This window comes from Ixodes scapularis, unplaced genomic scaffold (assembly GCF_016920785.2).
Source record: "Ixodes scapularis isolate PalLabHiFi unplaced genomic scaffold, ASM1692078v2 PGA_scaffold13__105_contigs__length_92229423, whole genome shotgun sequence".
Classification (NCBI taxonomy): domain Eukaryota; kingdom Metazoa; phylum Arthropoda; class Arachnida; order Ixodida; family Ixodidae; genus Ixodes; species Ixodes scapularis.
In genome coordinates, this window is record NW_024609839.1 from 72,794,924 (window position 1) to 72,820,044 (window position 25,121).

The following is a 25,121-nucleotide window of genomic DNA, read 5'->3' on the forward strand; positions in this document are numbered from 1 at the left end:
TTTTTAACGAATTTAGGAGAAACACTGTGACCTCGTGTGACATGACGCCACGGGACAGTGTCGCGTCTTAACCTCAGTACCCTATGATTCCTCACTAAACTGCGGCACCTCGCCAATCACCCGTAGACAAGTATGGCGACCGCCGTCGTTGCTTGATGGAGTCTCGAAGAAGGTCCATTCCTCAAGTATTTTCTCGCGTCACCTCCGTTTGTCCATCCATTCACTAGTTCCTTCCGTCAGGCACCACGTCGTCGTCGTCAGCGTGCGATGAACCGCAGTCTTTGTCCGGGGATGGGATGCGACATGGCGCCGTCGCACGCGAGCTCCACCTCGCGGCCTTCTTCGGCGTCGACACGGTACCTCTGCAGGATTGTTGTCAGGAAGAGAAAGATCTCCATGGTCGACAGCGTTTCTCCGGGACACATTCGTTTTCCTGCAATAACCCGGAAGGTGCGAAAAGAATTTCTTTCGAGGAAGACAGCGACCAGCAGCAGGATGCACACTGTTCCATGTTTCCTCAAGGTGAGCTACTGAGAGATACTTAACGCGTCTCGTCGATGGATTACGCGTTGCGACAGAGGTGCGACAGGAACGCGTGCTCATCGCTTGCTCGTATTTTGTTATTTCAAGCCAACATCCTTGTTGGACTTCACAGTGTAAAGTTCGATGTAGAGGTCTGCTAAGCCCGCTCATCTTTGCCTAGCTGCCTCGGTGTCTCTAAGGCAGAGCAACGTCCTACGGATCCCCAGGTAGGGGGTTCGAATCCTTTCCGTTCGGTGCCTGCAATTTGACGGAGGCCTGTTGCGGATGTGAAACCGAAATTTCGGTTTCACATCAAAAGATTCCCAAGTGGGACGAAATCATTCTTCAATCTTCCGCTCGGGCGTGCCAGGTGCCCTTCGTTGGTCTAACGCTTAAGACGTCCAAAATTTAGTTGTTCTAATCTTTGCCGCGGCAGGAGCGGCTATACTAATTTCTTAAATACCACCGCAGCCAACGCTACGATCCAGTAAAGCCAATCAAGCAACGCCAAAAATGCATTGTCATGGCGCTCGTCGTCTTTGCGCGTTTGTCGTCACCGGGTAAGTCAATGACGCACAAACACACACAAACACAAAAACACGGAAAACCACGACGGGTTCTCTGCGCGTTATCATTGATTTGACTGGTTACAGCAATCCCAGAAAAGGGACGATCGCCAGGACGTTACACGTTTGGCTCTACTTCACAAGCTCAATTGTACCGTAGTATTGGCTGAGGTCTGACTTAGTGTGAGACAACGTATGGCTATAGGAAACCTTTTACGCTTGAAACGACCCTCGCCAGCCGAAGCTCTCAGTGAAGGCGCGTATTGCGTGGTGGGTTCTCGCACAGTGACAAACAATTGCATATTTAGGTTATCCAGTTCCCACTATCCTTAAGTAGAGTCTTCTGCAAGCATGTCATCATAGTGAAGAAGGAGCGCTAAAAAGACGTGTACTAAGCGACAAAAAAATTGACATGTCAGCGAATAGGCAAGCGATATGACTATAGCCAAACGAAGGCTATTTCAAAGTTCATCCGATCGGACTACCAACTGTAGTTAGTTTTATTATAGGTCAGAGCTAGGCTAAAACACGTGAAAACGTATACGCTCATACTAAAAGGGCTAGAAAAATAGAATTCACGCAGTTTATTGGTTTAGCCGGGAATGATAGCTCTCCGGAAACACGACCTTTGCCATGGCGTAGCACTCTTTACGCTTTTTGATTAACCCCATCGGCTCGTAGCGTCAACTTTGCGCGGACTTACGGTGAAATCATAGCCGAGTTTGGCTCCATGATTACTGCTTATTAGTCAGTAGATCGAACCAGCGTGTTTTTCATATAATGCGGTCTCTACCCAAAACGAGGCCTGTTTACTGGTTCATTACGTCATCGACCCCGATGGAACCAACAGCTCCTAAATAAAGAAGACCGAAGTGCTGGATTTTCTGCGTTGCCTATTGGAGGACAGCGCTGGGCATTAATTAGAAACGAGTACGTGCCTCGTCAGCGTCTGACCGGTAATAATGTTCAGTCAATGTTAACTGGAGTCCCACCCCAACTCTGAAGCAGTGTTCAGCTACGTAAGCTGAAGGCTGCCTTAGAAACAACCGAAACGTTTGTTCTCACATCACCTGAAGTAAACCGCTAGGATCGAGAATGTTCGGTTTCCCACACTCCCCCAAAAAAGAAATTCCAGTCAACCTTTGGACTACTAACGACGTACCGAGTGCAAACGGTATCAGGTGGTCCGGCTTGGGCGCTAGCCTTGAACCGTCTTCTGTAAAGAACCTGGACGGGTTGAACTCCTCCGGGTTCTTCCAGATGTCAGGGTCCATGTGGACTGCCCAAAGGTTAGACAAGACCACCGTTCCTTTGGGAACGAAGTACTCGCCGAAGTAGGTGTCTTCTTCGGCCCTGAAAAACAGCGTTGCATGTACAGTTCGGTTTTAGAGGAACGCTGTAAAGTCGTCCCAGAGAGAATCGGTGGCCGAGTGTTTTATTGGCGCACAGAATCTCCGAGCACGTGAGAGCAAATGCTCACGGCCCGGGCATCCTCGGCTCCATGCCCACCTCTGCCCCTTTCCATCTGGACGAGCATCGTACTGGTGTGTGGTCGTGTATCGCTACTGCGTGATGCAAGGCTGTCTGTGGTGTTGCACAAGCTACACTTCTCATCGACAACGGAGACGCCTCAGGCTCACTGGGGCTGACTAACCTCCCGCTGTCTAAACAAAATCACTAGGGAATTATAGGCAGAAAATGCTGGGAAGTTATTTTGGGTAATACAACTTGACCCGGCTTATCCTTACAAAAACAGGTCTCAATATTTTTCCTAATTTTCTTAGCCTTCTTACTGAGTTTTCGGGATCCTGCTGAATAACTTTTTAAGCGCACTTTGTTTTGAGTATTGTTAAAAAAACTTTCAAAAGAAGAATAGATTTTTGAAGACTTATAAAAAATTTAAATGAAGTAGTAATGACGTTTTTGTTTGTGCGTTATTTTCTAAAAAATATAAAATACAACTAATAATGTTTTTGTTTAAATTAATTTATAAGAAATTAAGAAAAATCATTCACATAATTTTTATATTACTTTATAAAAAAACTATTATTTTTATTATTTTACCAAAATACCAAGACATCTTTTTATATAATTTGTAAGAGAGTTTTGAAGATTAATAGCTCACACTTTTTTGTAAATATTGAAAGGGAAAATACATTCCCTGTTGACGTACTTGGAAGAGTTATAAAAATGTTCCTAAATTACTTTGCACATCTTTTTCTTCTACTCTAGGATTATTTTTTTATTATTATTCAGGGGACAAAGGCAAAATAAGAAGGACCTTTTCATTCCTTTTTCTGTTTGTATGTAATAAAACATTCTGATAAAACAACACTCCTAACGTAAGTTGAAAAATGGCTTCAACTCGGACATCTGTCTCTAGGAAAATTCTTATTTTTATGGCAATTTGTAGCGTTACGGCCGACGTAACAAAAATAAAAACGAAGTTACGTCTGACGTAACATAAAAGTTCGCTGTGCCCAGTGTTACGTACGGACGGACCGCTGAAACGCGTTACCCTAACCCCCTCCCCTATCTTTCTCGCTCGTAAAGACTGAAAAGCGAGAAAATATAGGGTTGTGCGAATAGTGGTTCGAATCGAATTGCCCTGCGTCGTTCATAGCCTTGACAATACAAGAGAAAGCCAAGGCGGCCGGTTCTTTCAACAGTGCAGGAGCTAGGAATGACGCTGCGCTATTCGACTTGAACCACTATTTACACAACCCTAATAAAATTACTTCTAGTAGCTGTTGTTGTGGCTGTTGTTTTAACGACTTTGCCGAATTATTATTAGTTGCGCCAATGCCTTTTTCTAAGAGATAGAGTCCACGAAATTCTAGACATTGTTTTCCCCTTGACAGACTCCCGAGAAGAGGATGGGACACTTAGAAACTTAATAAGTGCTTTTTGAGGTGGTCACCGGCCAAATGATTACCTTTAATACGTAGGCTATATAATGCTCTGGGATCAGCCAACGGGTCTGTGATTCTGGTGTTGAGTGCTTCATGGTGTTTGTGTTTGTGTTCGTTTCTAAAGTGTATTTGTGGTATGTGTATAAATACCTCAGAGACGATATTTGCTAACGAAATCCAAAATATGTATTTAAAAAAAATCGAGTGTATTTTTTACGTTATTCTTCGGTTTCATCAAAAACAATTCAACAATATTTAGTCAGAAGGGCTTCTAAAAAATTTAAGTGGCCAATTTTAACTAGGAAGTAAGTAGGTTTTCAAAATAAACTCTGGGAAACATAAATAAAAAACGTTTAAAAATAGTTTTAATACAATTTCAGAAAATGTTTAACAGAAGTTCAAAATAATTTAACTACAAATTTTTGTAAGGGTAGACATTTCACCAAATGGGTGCATTATTAAGCAGCGACTCGGAGTCATGACTCGAGTCACTCGTTCCACTAAACGGACAACATTCACTTCCGATGCTCGTGACTCGAGTCAAACTCCGGAGCTCCGTCTTCGGACTCGGTGCTCGTGGAGTCAAATAGTCCTACTTCCGGAACGGTGACGCAGTTCCGCCAGATCTCGCCGAGAGCAGACGCCAATTGACGCCGATCGTGGATTGCTCGCCCTTGTTTTGGTAGCCATTTCGCTACTGTTGGTTTTTCTCGCAAACGTATCTGATACACCGACGGACTTCACGATGAATGTATCATCGCGAAAGCTACGAAATGTTATTCATACCATCGTGTAGCTTTATAATGAAGCGGTTATGTTGTGGCAGTCTTGTGTGATGCGTTAAGTTGCTGCGCGTAAGCCCGTCTAGCTTGGTATACGGTGTTTGTTAGTTCCCACTACTGGTATCCACTAGATCTGTCCTGTGTTCTTTCAATCTCATTCGTGTGATGTTAGTTTACTGCAAACACAACCTTGAGAACGCAGCGGTTCTTGCATGCATCGTACATTGCATTCGTTCTTTGTTGCTGAGGCAGTTTAACTAAATAATTCCATAGCCACTGAGCTCGAAAAAAGCAGTGCAGCTTTTTCATTCCGCACGGGTGCGCATTACATGCAAAAAACTTCGCTGTCCGGCTTTGTTTACGTTTATTTTTTGTTTTTGTTTTCCGAATCGACGGTTAAGCAAAATAAAGCTCACTATATGTTACCTTTATTGGCAATAGACAAAGTCAATTGATTTTCGGCGTGCTTAAGAAAAGTTGCATTCGCTGCAGTCCCAATTTCAGGCGTTATAAATAGGGATGCCGCGAACTTTTTTCGAATCGAAGTTTCGATGATCGAATCAAGCGGTTCGAAAGGTTCGAAAGATTTCGATTTTTCGAATTGTCTATATCGTAAAATTCGACGGAGGTCGAATTTTCGAACTTGTTAAGCTAAGAAGTTCGACGCTTTTCGAACCGTCGAACTTATTACGCTAAAAAATTCGATCTTTTTCGAACTTTCGAACTTATTGCGCTGCAAGGTTCGATGCTTGTCGAACTTTCGAACTTGACTGACCAAAAATTTCGATTAATTTCGAACTTTCGAACTTATTTATCAAGAAAATTCGAAAAGTTTCGAACTTTCGAATTCTGAAAAGTCAGAAGTTCGACGAACTTCGACCTTTTAGGGTAAAAGTTCGACGTTCGTCGAACTTCGAAAGACCGGCGGACGGTTTCATTTGATTTCAAGTAGTGGGGTACATTTGTAATTTTTTTTTTCTCGAACTTTTACACGCGGTGCTGCGTTTCTTACGAAAGACAATGTCATTTATTTCAATGTTCTGGCATGCTTAGGTTTAAAGAAATAAATCCCCGAAGGGGCGAGGACGGACGACGGGTTTTTGACGATTATCGTTTGTGCCAGATTTGAAGCACGCTGCAGCCGGAGCTATTTCTGGCAGATATGTTATACTTTTTTAAGAATGATCTATGTATAGCCTAGGTAAGTGCCGTCTTAAGATGTGATTATTGTTATTCAACGTGAGTTTGGAAGAAATGTCCAAACATGTATCTGCATGCAATTATGACCTAAACTTGATATGTATTTTCGTCTAAGTTGTTTGAGGTATCGCATTTAAATTAACACCACAGACAGTACATATCATTGCCATCTGCAGAATACAAAATATATATTTATTGTTTTTTCACGTTAAGGAATAAATTAACTCATTGCAGAAGATTTCTAGTAGTGTTCAAGTTCAGCACGTCATTAAAAGAAAACGTTTTTTTTTTTTTTTTTTTTTCGCTTCACGTTCCTGGGACGTGTTTCTTCTAGCCTGTACACATTTTAATAAAAGAAACTTGTTTCGAAGTTCTGAACCTCTGAATATGCAAGAATAGAACATTTCCGACGAATTCTTGATAGTTTTTTTTTTCTCCTGCTTTTTATTCCCGCATTTATTCTTTTTTTTTTTTTCTTTTGTTACTATCGGCACAGGTGTTTAGGTCGAAAAGACATAGCTTTGAACTTCCGAACCACTAAGCATGTGACGAGCAGTGCCTTCTGACAACGAGTTTCTAACAGTGACCATCTACGCAACCTTTTATGCAGTGAAGAGCGACAGTAGCTATACATATGCATAAATAATTTCAGATTAAAATAAGCTCGACCACGCCCTCTTTCCCCGTATTGTTTTCTTTAACAGTCCGAAATACCTGCAAGGGAGAAAAAGAAGCTGAAGCCGCCCCCCCCCCCCCCCCCCCCCCCCCGCTACCCTCTTTCCCCCCGTTTTTCCTCTTCCGACGCCACTTGTATGGTAGAACCCTCCTCGACCTCGAGTTGTGTCGGCTTTTGTGCTTTTTGCGAGGCGATTCCTCCGTCCCAGAAAATAAACCTCCAGGACAATTATAAACTTCACCGGATCGGATTACTACCAGCGTGCAAGGGGTGGCGAGGTAGTTTGCCAGGTCGCTTCCAGGTTTTTCTGAGCCTCAACCTCCTGCTCGCCCCTGGCCGTTTCGAACTGGATGAGTCTCGTAAAACAGTGTGTTCGTGCAATCACTACTGCGTGATGCAGGTTAAAGACCCCCCCCCCCCCCTCCCCCCCCCGGGGCTGGCGGTCACAATTCTGCACTGGCAAATATTCTAGCACGTCCGGGACACTCGTGTCTCATTTAATTGCCTGACCAACTTCGCAGAATCTAGATATCACACCCTAACTTTTCTAAACTTGATTTTGTGAAAACCAGTGAGTCGTGAACACGTTATTTGAAACTGAAACTGTAGAAAAACTTGAAAATCGGATTTCAAACTTTGAAAACTTGGATTAGAAAAAAATTCAAAATCTTCGAAGGTTTTTTTTTTTTTTTTTGAATTTAGCGTTAAAAGAGAATCGAAACTTTCGAACTTTTCGAACTTTATGCCAAAAGAAATTCGAAATCTTCGAATTGTTCGAACTTTATGTCTATAAAAATTCGAAGCGTTCGAAGTTTTCGAAATTTTTTTACAAAGAATTTCGAAATCTTCGAATTTATCGAACCTGAAGTATAAAAATATTCGAAATATTCGAATTCGAATTTTTAGAAACCGTGAAAGCTTCGAAATTTTCGAATTCGAAACTCCGCTGTGGACAAAAGTTGCGAATTTTTCGAAATCGAACCTCGGTCGGTACGAAAATATCGAAATTTTTCGAAATCGAACCTCAGTTCGCTTCGCAAATATCGAAACCTTTCGAAATCGAACCTAGGGTGGTTCGCGACATCCCTAGTTATAAAGAGCAAACAACGATGCAAGTCTACGTTTCAGCAGCTGCAGCGTCAGATTAGCGTCTTCTGTGCTCTGCTTTGTGGGCGTGCCGGCCATCTTGCAATGTTCCCCAAGAAAAGCAAAACGAAAGAAAACAACCTGAAATTCACATAGAAGGTGCGAACTGCATCCGGAGGTGCTCTATAAGCCCGTTTAGCGGAGACTTCGACGGAATGACTCGAGTCGAAGTCATGCAGTTTTCCACTTAACGCACCCAACGAAGGGCGGTAGCACTTATGCGCAGTTCCTAGCCTATTACACAGTCCTCTTTTCTACACACCGCTTTCCTCTCCCCCCTACCCCCCCCCCCCCCCTTTTCCCCAGTGAACTCTGTGCAGCGCAGCGCCCTTGGTCGAGCATGCTATGACGTCAAACCAGCAGCTGCGCTCCGTCGCCGACATTCTCTCCCATGGCGTTTGTATGGTGCGATTTTCACGAGCAAGCACAGCTCGTGCAGGGTTCCCATAAGAATCGGTCGCTTTATAAGTGACCGAATTTAGTTTGAGGAATGCTCAAATTTAGGTGACGCCTCACCCTCTCGGAAGACCGAACGGAGAATTTGTCCTCCAGCGGTACATCTCCCAAATTGTGGCGATGGTGAAGGGCATCAGGTGACGGTCATCCCAGGCTGGTCGTCTTTCCCTGCCGATGACCTCGTCGATTTCTCGGTGGACCCTGGCTTGCAGTGTGTCTGGGTTCTTGGCAAAGTTGAGCAGATGCCACTGGATGCTTACGGCTACAGTGTTGGAGCCGGCGATGAAGAAGCTCATGATGTTGCCCACCAGAAAGTCCGCTGTATGGGGGATGATGCAGTCGTCTTTGGAAGTGCATGGGACGCAATAAAATACTGATGTCTAAAGACTTTGGTCCCTCTCACAAAGAACCGAACCATGGGGACGAGTAACAATACCGGAAGGTTTGATTTCTCCGATTAACCTGCCTGCGAACAGCTAAGACACATTGGTTTTCTGTATACATGGCTTGCTCTGGCGTCATATCAGCGGCCATTTTGGTGCCCTTGCTGGTGCACACGTTCCTTCTGCAGCATGTAGACCAGTGTCTGCCATGACATAGATTGGGGGCGGCGCTTTTTGCAAGGCTCCGTTTTTCGTAGAAATCTTTGCACATATCGTAGCGCACGAACATCGGAAATGTATAGTCACGGAGCTCCAAGGACAAGACCGATGTCAACAGTGCTGTAAAAGAAAAACCTTGTTTTATGCTCAGCCCCTCTCATAACAAGAGCTTACGTTTGAGATTAATATTTCCCATTTCTATCGCTGGGTATAGGAGTTCGGACACTGGTCTATATCTCGCGGAATCGAATGTTTTTCTTGGAACAAACAAGTACGAAGTATAATTGCTACGGTACAATAACGTCACTTGTAAGCCATGTATACAGCGCGAATGTTATAAATAATTAGAGGCGTAGGTCGAATTACGGGCCCAACCTTTATTTTAAAAAGTTACGAATGAACTTCGCCCCAGGCATATTTTATATATATGTATATATATATAATTCCTGAGGTATATATATATATCATTCCTGACGAAGACCTGCTTCAGGTCGAAACGTCGAATAAAATTCTCCTGGTTTGTTTTCTACCGTCACCTTGCATCTATGTACATATATATATATATATATATATATATATTTCTTTATTTATTTATTTAATCTGCCGAGAAACTGAGGGAGGTGAGGAGAAGAGAGCGCGTGGGAGCATCTAACGTTCCTAGATAATGCTATACGAGGTAGCGACAAGTCCTCCTCCCCTCGCTTCTGTCGTCTTCTAGCGCGTGGCCCGCCATGTTTTTCCTAACTCGCCCACCATGGCTGTGTTCGAAATCTTCCGAGTTACTCCGGCGGGTCATGCCCCGTGACAATCCAGACGGAGCAACGCTGAACGCGGTTAGGTTCGCCAAGGCACCAAAGCGTTACTCGGCATGTTCTTCCTAACCAGAAACGAAACGCGAGCACGGACCAATGGGAGAGCACGTCGGCACATCACTCCTGACGCTACTTAGCAAAGCGTTTATTGAGGGACTTTAGGGACGTCAGAACGCCGAGCTCTGGCTCGAATGATTAGTGGGTAGACCCATAGCCTCCTATATATTGACAAAGCCTGGCAGATCGCCACGAGAAGCGGCCGCCGAAACGGAAAAGGTGGTGCGGCAGACAACGGATGAGAGGAGAGCCACGTGACTGGCGCCCCGCTGCGGCGAGCCGCCGAAACACACTTTTCCCGAGCGAACAAGTGTGTTTCGGGTCCTCGCCGCTGCAAAAGTTGTGCGCTAACGTCCAGGTTCCCCGAGAAATGGCTCTTTGATGTTGTGTGTTACCAGATCCTCGCGCTCCAAATCTGCGACTGGGCACTCTATGGCTCTGTCGTTGAACTGCAAGGCTTTGCGAGTATAGAGGAGGCTATGGTAGACCTAAAGCTTCCTTTGTTTCCACAGCACTCATCGAGTGCGTTGGGATGCGAGAGCTAACCGCCGTACGCCGGGCTTCTGCGTCCTAACGCGTTCGACGAGTGCAGTGGAGACAAATATAGCTAGTTTTTGCGTCTACCCATTAATCACTCCAATTGGCGTCCTGACTTCCTCACGCGCTCTCGTCTCCTTCTCTCCTTCAGTTTCTCGGCACACTCGAACTAATGCTTTAATGAGTTTTTATTTTTGTATTTAATTGATGGAGAACCGGTACTGAATTCTTCAATCGGTGTGCTATTTTGATTATGCGAGATAACGCAATTTGTTTTTGAGAGTCGGCTGCAAGCCTCGGGGCAGAACGTCCTATGACACGTGGAAGGCACGTTATATTACAGCTGCCCTCGAACAATGACGTTACAGGGGCACTGACAAGTCAAAATCATGTTGTTGTTGTTTTTTTTTTTTTTTTTTTTTTATCTGAGACGATTGAAAACAATGCCGGGACATTACCCTCAGAATTCTAAACTTCGAAACTCAGTATTTGTAAAGAAAAAAATAACGATTTCCCAAAGCCGAATTTGAAGTTCCTGCGCGATCCGCGCCAGTGCAGAGACGTGAGCGATTGAGTCGTCCTGCAACTCGAGCTTGTCTCACACCTCCGAACTGACCCGAAGTGTCGTGTTTGCCCACGTCCCGCGAGCAACACCTTTTCGTGCCGCCTATCGCTGTGAGCAGACGACGCTTCACTTTCGAGTTTGAAGTTCTTTTAGGGCTCTTTCAGCGATCTCAAATTGTTTGAAACAGTGTGAGATTTGAGATTGAAAAGAAAGCGCGCTGGATATTTGTGAGTGACGTGAGGTGCCACGTCTTGCCGGTTCTGCGTGAAAGGCTGCCCTGGCGCCGGCGGAGTCACAACCGAATCTACGGCGCACAGAACCTAGTTGCTTTTGACCGTTTGACGATTTCCCTTTCAAAGTCGGAGAGGTCGTCGGTCACCTAAAGAAGAGAACTTCGTCCGATTGCCGACTCACCGATCATCAACGCTGGGGCGGATTTATGGGTCATGCCTGGGAGGGGCGGTAGGCATTCGGCTTACGCGGGGGGAGTGTGTTGGGATTTCAAGTTGCGCCCTAAACGTTGCCCAAATCTATTGCGTTCACCCAATACTTCCTATGTCACTAAAACTAAACGTTTGGCTGGCTTACTTATTGGTTTGATTTATTTTATTGAAATATACTTTGACCTTAAAGAGCTTAACGGAAGGGGGGTGGTCGCCCCCCCCCCCCCCCCCCCAAATCCGCCCCTGCATCAACATTAGTGAAACACTCAGTTAGTAAACTCACCCTTGAAACACGGACCTCTCGCGTCCACGGAGACAAAACTAAACGCAATAACAGCACCACCTTTTAGCGACTAGTCAAAACATGAAAGTTCATTTATATTCCTACTGCAAAATAGCATTGCGAGATGGCGCCACCGGCCCTTGCGCGACTCGACCTGGACAGATACGTGCAGACGTGCAGTTCACGGAGCGGCCGCTGCGCGAGAAAAGGCGGCGTTGCGATCGCCATTTGTTCGGTTCTCGAGTACGGATCAAAGCCACTTTTCCGAAGCAGACTCTATGGCAGTTTCCCAACTGACTTGTTCTAGTAACGTTGGCAATCATCCTCAGTGCTTCAATCTGTCGAGCTCCGCTGTGTTTTCCGAGGGAGGATAAAAAGCCAGGAGGCGACATCACTCCGTACTCCGATTTTTGGAATTTCAAAAAAAAGGTAAAGAGTGCGTTCGCAATTGCGTTAAAAAGCATGTTTTACGAATGCCGTTATTAAATAACATAAAAATCTGGCTTAGAAAGGTTCTAAATTTCATTATCAATTACGCCACATATAAAAACAAGCGAAGAGGTGAGAAGCGGGAGAGAAAGACGCCAAAAATAAAAAAAGGGCTCGCGCGCCTGGAATATTTTCTTTCGCGTTGTGATATTTTTTTCGTGTCTATGACTACAACTTACATCGCTTTAGACAAAAAAAAAAAATAAAAAGTACACAAAAAAACACGACTTTTGGGCGGCAGTGCCCCTTTAAAAACCCTGCGGTCCCTGAACGTGTTTGTTGGTACTCTAGTCACTGTCAAAGTGAGGACGACCTGGGCGTCTTATTTAAACGCCTGCAGCACGCATTCGTCGCCTCCCGCCGTGCTTTGGATGCGCGAGCACCATAGAGGAAAGAGGACTTACTCGTATAATTCGTTTCCGGCTCATGCTTGTGCTTTGTTATCTTTTTCAGATAACCGTCGATGAAGTCCCGATTGGTATGCTCCTCCAGTGTATCCAGATGCTGCTTGATTTCTCTTCTGCGAGTGAAAAGTATGCATCCAATTGTCGATGTTTATTTTTGTTTTTCTTTTCGATCGCGTTATTTTACGTTGCTTTGGTTTGCTCTCATGTGCTCGCCCACGCGAGCATACTTGTGAATTGTTGTATAACCGTAAAGGGAATGAAAGGCGACTGTACCGAGTCCTGCCATCAAATATACTGAACAATCACGTATAGTGTTTTCTTATTTGTGCCAGTTTTTAGGCATCACTGTCCCGTTTCGAAAAATATCGATACTTTCTTTTTTGTTTCAATGACGACTTGAAACATATAGAGGCGTCAGCGTGAAGGTAGTTTAAAAGTCTTTGGCCTCTAGGTTACAAGACTAACTTATTAGTTATAACGCTGATTTGGCAGGCCTGTAGAAACGAGCACCGCTACGTTACCTTAAAAAAGAACAGATCATTTTCAACATAATTTACCGTCTCGAGTCACGGAGATAACTCGTACAGTGTATAAAACTATTTGTGGCTTTCCTAGTGTTAAGATAAATTTAATATGTGCCCAGCAACATTCCCTTTGAACTCGGAGTAACTTAAAGGCGGTAAAGAGGGCGTGTAATTTTGACCTAGATCGATCAAATGAGAGCTAGTCTTGGTAATGGCCATATGGCACTTTCGATCCTTATATTATATACGTCCATTTCGCGACCTATATGCGGGCATTACAAGATAATATATACATTATATTCTGACCCATGTATGGCTGAACCCAGCCATATATGGGCGCCTTTCTCGCCTATGTGGAAATATGTGGCCGTGTATCCTCGCTGATACGACGATACACGGCCTATTTGCGTCTTTATATGCTCATAAATGGCCGCATGTAAAAATGTCGGATCTATGTGTGGCACGTCTGTATTGACATATTCACTAAGCATTACAGACAGACTAACATCGCGTGCGAAGACGAGCATGTTTCCAAGGCCACTTTGTACGCGGAACCCCAAAACAACGATTAACGCTGAACCAGCGGCTGACCTCACCTGACGAAATCCACCAAGTTTTGCGTGATGCTTCGAACGACGCCGTTGACCAGAAACGGCACCATACCGGCCACCTTGTGGAACCAGGCGGGCGGGAAGGCCACAACGGAGCCGCTGCTGAGGATGCTGACGATCCTAGCCATGTTGTTGTCGAGGAGCGTGCGCCGCGGATCCTCGTACGGGTAGCGAGCACCGAACAGGAGAGCCGACATGATGTTGGACGCGCTGGGGTTGAGGTACTTCTCAAGCACGACAGGTTCGCCTTTGGCCTCCGCGATCTTGTCCGCCAGGTACTGAGACTCCTCCTGCGGGGTTAGACTTGAATCAAAACCAAGAAAAACCACAGAACCAACGCCGTGTGGCCTTTTACTACGGCGACAGCCGTTATAAGAAAGTTTTAGTGAATCGTTCTGTTAACTCCGAAAAGGTATACCCGATAGTCCGCCATTGACTTTACGCATGCGCCGTATAGTTATCGGGTAACGTTATTTATATATTGGAGCTATCCACTAAAACTCCCTTTTTGGCGAGGTTTCCAAGCGGATCCCTCGGGTGTGTTTCGTACTTGACGTCAAAGTACCACGTGACATCATGGTTTCACGTGACGTCGCGTGTCCTCGTGACGTTCAGCGGAAAAACATCCCCGCCATGACGCGAGATTTAGCGGCAAATTTTCTCCGCTATATCAGGTGAGGCAATCTTTTTTTTTTTTAATAAAACTTAGCGCGACAAGGACTTTGGGCACTGTGATTGTGTGTAGCTCGTGTGCGCGCAGAAAAGTGTGAAGCCTTTGGCATTCACCTTAGTTTATTTTCAAAATACAGCAAAAAACTGTGCATTTTTGTTTTGCTTTTTAATTATGGAAGGGTCGGCTTAACGAGCAAAGCGTACCACCCATACGGTTTGCCTACACACGAAATTGGCTCTTTCCCTACCTGAGAAATCTGCGGCAATATTGGTGGCCACACAAATGTTTTGTTCTGTTGCTGACTGATTACAATCAAGCCGCGCAAAATATTAAAAATCTTTATTTGATATGGCTGGAGTGTAATCAGTGTTGCTCGTTGAACTATGTCTAAAGACTGAGATACGCTCTCCGTGTGAACTAAATGAATCATCTACTCAAATTAAATCAGTATATAAGGTACCTAATCACTGATCCACTTCTGCAGAAGTGGATCAGAGATTGAGACGCGAAGTCTTGGGATTATAGACCCTCCGTTTCTCTCTGGGCACGCGAGAGTTTGATTTGTAAGCTTTTGAAGGGCTTCACCACGCGTATACGCTTCCAGGGGAAGGAAACACAGTGAAGACCTGGATTCGTCGGAAAATACTAGACGTACACCCGCCGGCAATATGAAGGTGAACACCTTACCTGGTTTCTTGCCTGTATTACGGCTCCCTAAAGCTATATTATTTCCCAAAGTCTCAAATGGTGCGTGACTGGGGTTCTAAACTTTGCGTTCTAGCCCTCTTCTGGACCAGTGTTTGTTCCAAAACTTGCAGGAGCGTCAAAGCAAGAAGAGGGCTGTTCACCTTCATATTGCTGACGGGTGTACACTGAACCAGAAGAGCTCAACGATCCGTACCGGTGTGCGGTGGGGTACCCCACCGCACACTGGTATGGATGTACGGTGGGGTACCACTGCTGCGTGATGCACGTTAAGGACCCCAGGCTAGTAGTGGTACTTCACTGGCTATTTCTTTTTTTACAGCTGAGATACTAGGAACACACTGAGGCAGACTATAACTTCACTCTGTATAAACAAACACACAGCATAGCACAATTACAATCACTGAACTAGAAGCTTATCACTGCCACCTGTGATTAGGGTTAGACAAAAGCAGGCGTCCCGGAATATTCACCCAGCGAGACTTGCACCGAACGCTTTTGGTAGAAACAGGTGAGTAGAGGTGTGCATTCAATTGTGCAGTGACCCGGAGAGCTGTGATTTTACATTTTCTGAATGCGATTCGTGTCAGTATCCGAATGTCACTTTTTGACAGCTGCCTCTCCATTGTCATGGTAGTCGCTTCTATTTGGTGTGGTTCGTCGCTCCTTGTGGTATACCGACGTAACTCTTGATGCCGTGGCTCACAATGCACGGCAATGACATGCAGCATGTTGTGGCCACTAAAAAATCCGCCTGGTCCTGGAACCGATTCATGACCCTCTCTAGGACGCTCTACCAACTGAGTGAGCCAGGAGCTAGCCGTTAGCAGAGCAAACGGAGGTTACCAGCTGCCACAAGTCTTTACCGTAACCGCCGCAAGGGTGTTAAATCTCTAAACACTTTTTTTTATCTGAGCAGTAAAGACACCCTTCAAGCTACCAGTTGCGACGTAACAGTAACTTGTTAGCGAGTACCACGCTGCTCTTAAACTAAAAACTGGATGAAATGTTGCGAGAGAAATTCACTTACCATGACATGCTGTTCCATGTGCGTCTTGCCGTATCCAAGGTCCCTCATAACGTGCATCGAAAACCGTCTGTTGTCTCGCCACTGGTGCCCGTTCAGCAGCCCTAGACCTACGTGATTGTCGACAAAGCCATTAGTGAGCTGCAAGCAGTAATGCTTGTGTTCAGTTGTGGTGTTCCCTTTTGATATGAATGCGTACAGACATCCTCAAAAATTTATAACTCAAGAAATAATATTTGTTTTTCTTAATTTCGTGTAAGCAACACCCAGATCGTATCTGAAGGTTAATTTGGTACGCGTGCGAGGATGGTGATATTTTATTTTGGTTTAATATTATCTTCTAGCGCTTTTCACCCAGACGAACAAAAATGCGGAGTCACTGAGCTCTGAATGCATTGGGAGCCTCTGATACCCCCGAGAGAAAGCATCTGCGCAGCCCTGAACGCGTTCCACAACGCTGTCGAAAAAAGATGGCAGGGCGCAGAAGGCTATTATTGGAATGGTCCCTGGTCTCAATAACTTACTCCCTTTAAGTCAAGTGTTTAAGTCAGCCTCGAACAGATTTCATCAAAATTGAACAGCATTTGTCAACCCCCTTCATTTTTGTTCGCTATCTGAGAACTTAAGCTTCATTTTATTTCGAAGTTGTACCTGCCAGTGTTGGGGGGTATATTTATATCCTGCATTCCTGCCTGTTTATCATAGAGATAAGGGCATCTTGGCATCTTGTCTAACAAATTAAACCGAAGCTAGTATGTGTCTCACCTATGAAAACCACGCAGCAAAGTTCTGCCTCATTAGGAGCGTGAGACCACGGAGCATATATACGTACCCTTTATTCCCGAAAGCTTAAAGAGCCAGTTGGACGGTCGATTGAGTACTTCCTGCTTGCAGAAGTAATCTCGTATGCTCTCGAGATCGTTCAAGACGACGACATCCAGGTAGCACATGTTGATCCTGGGAAGCAACCAGAGTTCATTTCATTCATTTATTGGCCATTTTGGTAAGGGTGGCGGGGACCGAAGGTGAAAAAATTCACCTGACCATTGTCGCACGCCCCATACAAATTTAAACGCGACCCAGCAAAAAATTTAAACACAATCCTATGTAAAACAAAACATACTTGAAAAAAAAAATATATATATATATATTTCTACGCAAGGTTTTACACATTCTCAAAAATATAGGTGTTCATTTGTTTCTTAAAATATTGAGAGATGTTGCTATTTCTGTCATGTCCAGAATTTCTGGATGTCTATTGAGAAGTTCTGTAATTTGCTCTGTTAAAGTTTGATCTCCATACTTCGTGCGGATTTTCTCTCTAACATGTATTACACGTCTTAAGTTGTAGGGAATGTCTTTTAAAGAAAATTGACCTAAAAAAAGCTCGTTGTTTTTGAAATAATCAAAAATAACTTTTGGTAGGTTGAAGGTGATTACTGCTGAACAGTGAGGAAACAATGATTTTAAATATAAATAAAGCTTTGCTCATTATCCAAGCACTAGATGGATTGAAGAGCCGTCTTTTGAAGCACTAGTATTTTATTAACGTTGCCTTTTGATGCTGTTGCCCAAACCAGTGATGTATGTATATGAGAGTGAATAAGTGCACGCTATATTTGATGTTTTAGCCATACTGGTAATAAAAGTCTGACTTTGCGCATAATGCCGATTGATCTGTAGAGGACTAAACATAACTTGGATATATGAGTTTTTCGGAATAAACTCTCATGAAACTACACACCCATAATGTTTTGAGATTCAACCTTTTTTAGTTTGGAGGAATTAAACCTAATGTCGATGTCAGTGATAAGCAACTTATTTTTTACCCTAAACACAATATATTTAGTTTTTAAAATGTTCAACTCAGGCTGGTTTGTAACTAGCAACGTAAATAGTTTATTCAAACAATCATTGGATATATATTCAAATTGTCGGAGATAACGGTGCGAAAAAAGAGGTTCGAATCGTCTGCATATAATACAATTTCTTTATTGTGAGAAGTACTAACTATATTATTATTTTAAACAAGAAATAACAATGGTCCAAAAAATGGAATCCCGCGAAAAAACATATGCCTTTTTGTTTTGTTTTATTTAACGCAGTTGAAAAGATGAATTGTTACTGACAGCTCAAGTAAATAGACACTAATTCTAGCGCTTCCATTAAAAAGTATATAGTGCTTAATGGAATCAAAAGACTCTTTTTTTTAAGTCGACGAATATTTTGATTGTGTGTTGTTTATTTTCAATATTGGTAATGATTTCATCTTGAATGTTAACGAGTGCCATTTCTGTCGACTTATTCTTCTGAAAACCAGACTGCTTTTTTGTACTTATTTTATGTTTTGTAAGGAAGCTAGTCAATCGGCTGTTTATTATGTGTTCCAGATTTTTTTTTTTAAAGAACAGGTCTGAGTTTGATTTATAATTATTGAGGTCGCTTTGTACACCACCCTTATGTCGAATGAAATCAAATCAAAGCTTTATTTTCCAGAAACAGTGGAAGGAGTCCCAGACAAAAAGACGTTAGGACAGCATGACTGGGTCCGGACCCCTATTACATTCGCAGCAGCCTGGTAGTGCAACACTCTACTAGCGTAACATTTTATGACACAAAAAATAGATTAAAATAGATAACACAGACACACAGACACGCGCTACCTTCATTCGGTTGGAAAAACAACCTGTTGACAAATAAACGCTACATATCTGTGTTCATGGAGCATCTACAATTATAAATTTGGCTTTGATCGGTTCAGGCTTTAAGGCCGTCTTCACCTGCAGCAGCACTCTTTTTAAGACTAGCAATAAGTGTGAGTATTTCTTCCTCATCAGTCGGGAAAAAGAAAATAGTTTGATATGCTGTGACTCATATATGACGTGGCATTGCCCACATTGATTTGGGAAGAGGAGGGTACACCTGATGTTAAGAAATGAGTATTACATATATCCTATGGTAGTTGCATAGTTGCCAGTTAAATAGTTACAAGTCCTACGAGGATCCTTCCTTCAAAATTTGTTGAGAGCAACACCTCCTATGGTCTTTCGCATTTTACGGAAAGCGGCGTGAAGAAAGTTGTTTCCTATAATCACTAACATGCAACCCGTTATTGTTCCGCACGCCACGAGATTGAGGCATCAGAAGATAAGCACGACAAAGGACCAATCATGAAGCAAACATCTTGAACAAAACTAGCCATATCGTTCGTTTGTCAAGATCTCGATGACTACAGTTTTATATAATTATCATCTGTTGTGTTTTTCTGTCACGCCGACGCAAAATGCCAGATACATCATAGTATGTATTATATTTGTTTTTGTGTCTTGTTTAAAATACACTGAAGGATGGGGAGCGTTTATCCGGCCATATACTTTAGCTTAAACTAAAAACAAAGGTTTAGGTGATAAAGACACCAGTCGTAACTGTTTGTCCTTTGTCCTAACATGTACGGTACTTCTGTCTACGCTGTATTTACCAACGCATTCCATCGTTCATGTTGCTTATTGCGTCCTGGATAACACCTTCTTATGAGGTATCAGCGGACAAGCGCCTATAAAATAGAAGCCAATTTCTAGCCAGCAAATATTGTATATCTGCCGTCGCGTCCTTAATGTACTGGGTGTTTGAGAAAAGAAAGAACCTTGTTGTTTTTTTTCACCACAAAAGTAAGCAACACGTGACGTGTTGCTTACTTTTGTAAGCAACACGACACGTACAATTTCTTAGGTTCCGCCTATAGTGGTTGGGTTTAGATGTCAAAATATTGGAACTAACTAGTATGTATCTCAAAAACTTATTAGCGATTAAAAAAAAACAAATGAGGGAAATGTGCTCCTTTCTGCAGCATAGACCATTTATATCCATATTTTGGCCTCGTCATTGGATGGCATTTCTTTGCGGAGTATTTCTTTAATCGCTGATATCTTTTTTACTTATATAACCCTAAGTTTTGAAACTTCAGAATCTCGTTCCAACTGCTAGCTTTATAATTTACGCGGACACCAATGATCGCGTGATGCGTATTTTAGTTGGTGAAAAAAAAAAAAAAAAACACGGTTCGTTTTTATTTTTTCTAATAACCCCGGATTTTTTTTTTTTTTTTTCTATTTTCGGGGTATTAGGTTTGTTTTTTGTCTCTCGGCTACCTGCTTACCTGACAATGGGGCCGTAGATTTTGGCCCAGTCCCTGCATTTGACCTCGTGTATACTTCTGGCGATGAACGGCAAGTGGCCGAGAATGGGAAGGCCACTGGGACCCGGGGCCAGCTTGGCGCCTCTGGGAAGAGTTCTCTTTCGTGGCAAAATGGTCAGCAGGTAGGCCGCCAGAACCGACGCCACGGCAAGGTAGAGCAGCGACAACCATTCCATATTCAGCAACTGTCCGCGAATGAGAATCAAGGTGTTTAAAATTGACAATAAGTACCCCCTTTTTTTCTCTCTTCTGTTTTTTTTTTTTTTTTTACGTTTTGGATTTCTGTAATAAACGCGGTACAAGCTACATTTTTTTTTTCTTTTTTTTTTGCTAAGGGTAGTTTAGGGCACGAAGTAAATTGAGGCCGTAGGCTCTAAGAAATTTGAAGCGTGTACTTTCTTGCAAGGTATTTGGAAGAGTCAATTGTTGGATTCTACCGAGAGTTTGAAGACCGCAGCAGAGCGCGGCCAACCCTGAGCGCTGACATAGGTGTTCTCGAGAGGAAGAACGAGAGTGGCAGAAGAGCAGGGAAAGAAATGAGATGAAAGGCTCTAGAAAAAAGAAGATATATTCTTACACCCCTGATTACATATAATGCACTCCAAAACTTCAGTTTGACGTGTAGCGCACTGACGTTGAACCGACGGTACCAGCTTTCACATGCGGCTTGATAGTCGCGAGTTGCACAACTTATTGAAATAGGTAATATACGTATGAATGACTGCAAAAAAAAGAGTAATTACAGTTTTCCTGGCCCTACTACAAAACCTCAACGTTTTATTTTGTGTTTTAGGTTTGTCTTTCTTTTTTTTTTGGTAGTTTTTATACGTACTTTAGCTGTTTAATATGTTATATCGCATCGGTATCAAGCCCCTCGTAAAAGTTTGTTCGACATCAGTGCGCTGTACCTCGAACTGAATTTTTGGGGTGTATTTTATAGAACAATGAGTGTAAAGCTATACCTTTTTTTTTTTTTGTTTTTTTGAGTGTAGGCGTGTCAGGTTGAACGCGACGAGTTCAAGTTGCTCAATCGCTTGTCAGCCCTGACAAATGATTTTTTGCTGCTTTTTTTTCATATTAATGCGTCGACAGCGATATGGGACCACCAACTGGCACCAGCGATACCCGCGTGTACGCCTCGCCGTTCCGAAGCGACCCGAATGCACGGGACCTTCCCATCTAGATTATTAAGGCGAAAGCCTTACTTGTCCCATTACACGAAAAGGCGTCGGCGTTGTGCCCGGAACAGGGTCATAAAAATACGTCATCAAGCACGCGCCGCTCAAAATAAAAACGGACGTGCCTCATAAATAAACACACCCACAAAAAAAAAAAGAAGCACAGCAACGCAGACCCTTCGTCACTGAAGGCGGCAGGAACGCTCAAAGTAAAAGCGGACGCGCCTCAGAAATAAAACACAAAAAAAGCACAGCAACACAGATGCTTCGTCACGGAAGCTGTCCTGAAGCCGGCAGGGTTCGCCGCGCATGCGCAGTGGGGGAGCGTGATGTTGCTGCCAGAGCGCCGTGTGAAAAAGGCAGACGTGGCGCGCTGCATGTAGGAATGTTTCCGCATTCCTACGTGTAAGCAGTCTTAAGTCTCTGCCGAATTTTATATTAATTTTATGCAGTCTACGGAGGAATGTTGGCAGATAACGAGGTAAAAAAAAATGTTTAGATATCAAATACATCCTGCGTTGTATAGTACTGAGCACGGCGTTTCACCAGCTCCAGCGGAGACCGCATTTTTTATTCTTGTTCCAAACGTATTTCCAGACTCTTTTATTCGCCGAGCCTCCTCCGTAGACTGCAGCATTCGGCTCTACCGAACTCTTCAAAAAAAAAAAATATTCCAACGTTTTTTATGTTTTTTTTTTTGTGCATGAAATAAATGTAGAGCATGAACATGTCGAGCACGTCTAAAAAAAAACTGGAGGACACGCGGAAACGTGTCGTCCGAAGAAGATGGCATCCTTTCCTTCTGCTGCGGCTTGAAGCTCGTCAAAAACAAAGTTGGGGCCAAAGTTAGAGGAGCGCGCCAATCTTGTCCGAACTTTCCCGAAGCCATTGTTTCCTAAAATCGCTGGCCGCTTAAGAAAATCAAGGCGCGGTTTATTATTGATTAAAACGTACGGCGCACAAAAGACGGGACAGAAGAAAGAGGACACACAATTGCTGTCGGTCAGCGCCAGAAGTAAGCACACCCAATCTTCTTTCTTGTCTTTGCGTTCATTATACGTTTTAATCATCATGCCCTTATCAATTTAATTTACCCTTACCAGTTTAATTATTTTAATTCTGTCATGCCCTAAAGGGAAGGAGAAGCACTTAAAGATTGTAATGTATCTTATTCGTATGAATAAACTCGAGAGAGACAGAATGTGCAGGAGGAAAATGCGTAAATTTTTCTCCCGATAATTAATTACTATAATGACTAATTAATGCTAAATAATCGGCGCAAGCTTAGTAATTGTTGTGGGGTGTAAGTACCTAAATTTCACGACCGTATGAAAGTTTGATGTAAGCTCTTTGTAGTATTTCGCTCATATTACGATAGTAAGCCCTATAACAGCCTCTGTTAGAAAGCGAGTTAGAAGCAACGCATTGCAAGTTTCACTGTTTTTTTTTTTTAATTCGAGTATTACACTAATATTGGGCAGGGTTTAGCGTGAACCGCTTTTATTTCGATTAAAATAAAAACGAGCCGCAATTCTGACAAGGAATGCATGAAATCTTTTTCCTTTATGAACCATTTATGTACTTGGAGGCAAGGGGGGGAGGGGGGATAAGTAATTAAAATACACACGCACATAAATAAATAATAAAAACAAAAACAGCTCGCAGATGAAGGCATGGCAAAAGGTGACCGACGGGATCAGCGCGGTCTCCTGTCGGTTACCTTTTATTTCGTCCTCGTCTTCGCGCTGTTTTTGTCTTTCTTTTGTCTGTATACCGACTAGTCCAAACTTCAACATGAAATAAAGTTTAAGTAAGAAATCAAACAGGCTCTGCCATCTGTTCTTTGTCCAAAGTGTCGTGACGTCATTGTCGGCGTCTTCGAGCCAGCTGAGAGGCAATTTCACTTGGTTAGCTCAGTTACGGAACTGTCCATAGACGCTGCTTTCACGAACCGTACGTACCCCCACTCCCTAACCCACTTCTCGTCAGTCGACGCGCCATTGTTTTGAGGATGGCTGCTATCGTAACTGCGCTCTAATTTATGGAATTGTTATGCTTTGAAGCGCAGCGTCGACATGGCGTTCCGCTGTACTTTATGGAACACTCAGTTCTGGAACGAAATTCCAGACGGGGCTTCGAACGACGCGAGGCGGACTGAAGGTGGTGAAGCGTGAGGGGAATCTGAACCGAGCTAGTCTCGTAACGTTGCTGAAAGGCTAGCGAGGGTCACTGCACTGGCACCGTCGATCACGTCACTTTCGCTAGTTTTTCTTTCTCCTGCCTGTCTTACGCTCGGTGGTCTGCGGGTGATTACGTCACCCCTGCTGATGACAGGGGGAGAGAGATCTTCGCAAGGATATATCTTTGAAGTATCACCATCCACATGGTCACAGCTTTTTTTTTTTTTCTTTTTATTCAATTCGAAAGGTTGTTTCGGCTTCCCTTTCATATATCTTCACGACCACATCCTCCCGCTTTCAGTGAAAGCGTCAGGCTGACGTAGACGATTGGAAATAAAGCTTGCCGCAGGCTCTCGAAAACATGTTTCACAACCGCACCCATCGAAGGTCACCAAAAACTTTTGATTTTTTTTTTTTTTTCGTTTTGTACAGTGTCTGAAGTTAGAGAGGACATGGCAGAAATGTGTTGTTGCTCTTTCATCTAAGTGTTGCATTTAAATGTAGGTATGAGCTTTTTTTTGGTCGCTCCCAAGTAGAGGAAATCCATTAATCTCGAACACGTGTGCCTTCTTGCTTTATCCGCTTCAAAAAAAATTTCTTGAAGCGGATAAAGCAAGAATGCACACGTGTTCGAGATTAATGGATTTCCTCTATTTGCAAGGGACCGTTTTATTTTCGTTACTTAAGTAACGAAAATAAAATGCAGTAGCTACAATGAAGGGTATTGAGAGCCTTGTAAATTTTCGTCTGAATTAGGTTCGAATAATAATCAATAAAATAATAGCTCTCAGAATGCTGATACGCCATCAGCTCGTGCAGAGAACGCCACAGCGCATACACTAACACATTCTTTGCCATACCTAAGGAACACTCGTCTTTCGTCGCCGAACGACTAAGAAACGCAGGGCGTGGTATTTGTTTTATGTTTACGCTTTGTACTTAATAATTCAGCGTTCTTATCAGCTGATGCCTCGATGACATTGACTGAGGATCGATAAGTTCATGATCGGGGCTCGCCGCGCGCGGCGTACGACGATGTGTATTGTCGTACGAGGAGCATAAAAAGATATATGACTTCCCTTTACTTCCGTTTTCTTTTTTTCTTTTTTTTGGTCAATGAGCATGACGTGTAACGTAGACGTTGTCCAAACACGAATCTAATATTCCGACAATGTATTGCTTCAAACCCTTCTTAGTATTTTATGACTCCTGATGACTGGTCGCTCCCCTTGTAATACTTTGGTAATACTGAGTATATAAGTGGAGTATATTGCGTGTGCGCAAAATATATGCAGATCCGCATCTATTATTTGCGCGATTATTGTGATGTTCTTGTGCGCACAAAATTTACTTTTTTTTATCTCTCTAAACAAATGACGAAATGCGAGCATGGTAGGATCAACAATTAGTCGGCTTTCCTTTTATAAAACTCTAGTGATGTATGACAGCATCTTGCAAGATGATTCGTGCAAGATGCTGTCATGCATCACTAGAGCCTGTAAGACGCCAGCCTTCTAAAGTCAATCTGTGTGATCAGGCGTAGTTTGCTTAGGCCGCTATCTCAACGCTCTCA

The 25,121-nt window shown here is 43.4% G+C and overlaps 1 protein-coding gene across 1 annotated transcript; it reads right to left on the minus strand.

Moving 5' to 3' along the window:
* Positions 1-257: 257 nt before the first annotated feature.
* LOC121835458 (cytochrome P450 2C15-like) lies at positions 258-20,366 on the minus strand. Its single transcript, XM_042289675.1, has 8 exons — positions 20,152-20,366; positions 16,828-16,952; positions 15,999-16,174; positions 13,576-13,880; positions 12,453-12,568; positions 8,321-8,579; positions 2,251-2,441; positions 258-433 (listed from the first exon to the last, which is right to left on the minus strand). The coding sequence occupies exons 1-8, from the start codon at positions 20,364-20,366 to the stop codon at positions 258-260; spliced, it is 1,563 nt and encodes a 520-aa protein (XP_042145609.1).
* Between the last annotated feature and the right edge of the window lie 4,755 nt (positions 20,367-25,121).

Coding starts and splice junctions, on each gene's coding strand:
- LOC121835458 (XM_042289675.1), bottom strand. CDS start 20,366: ATGGAATGGTTGTCGCTGCTCTACCTTGCCGTGGCGTCGGTTCTGGCG. Junction 2,442..8,320: donor CCGTTCGGTCTTCCGAGAGG/GTGAGGCGTCAC, acceptor GCTGTTTTTCAG/GGCCGAAGAAGACACCTACT. Junction 434..2,250: donor CCTGATACCGTTTGCACTCG/GTACGTCGTTAG, acceptor GGGTTATTGCAG/GAAAACGAATGTGTCCCGGA.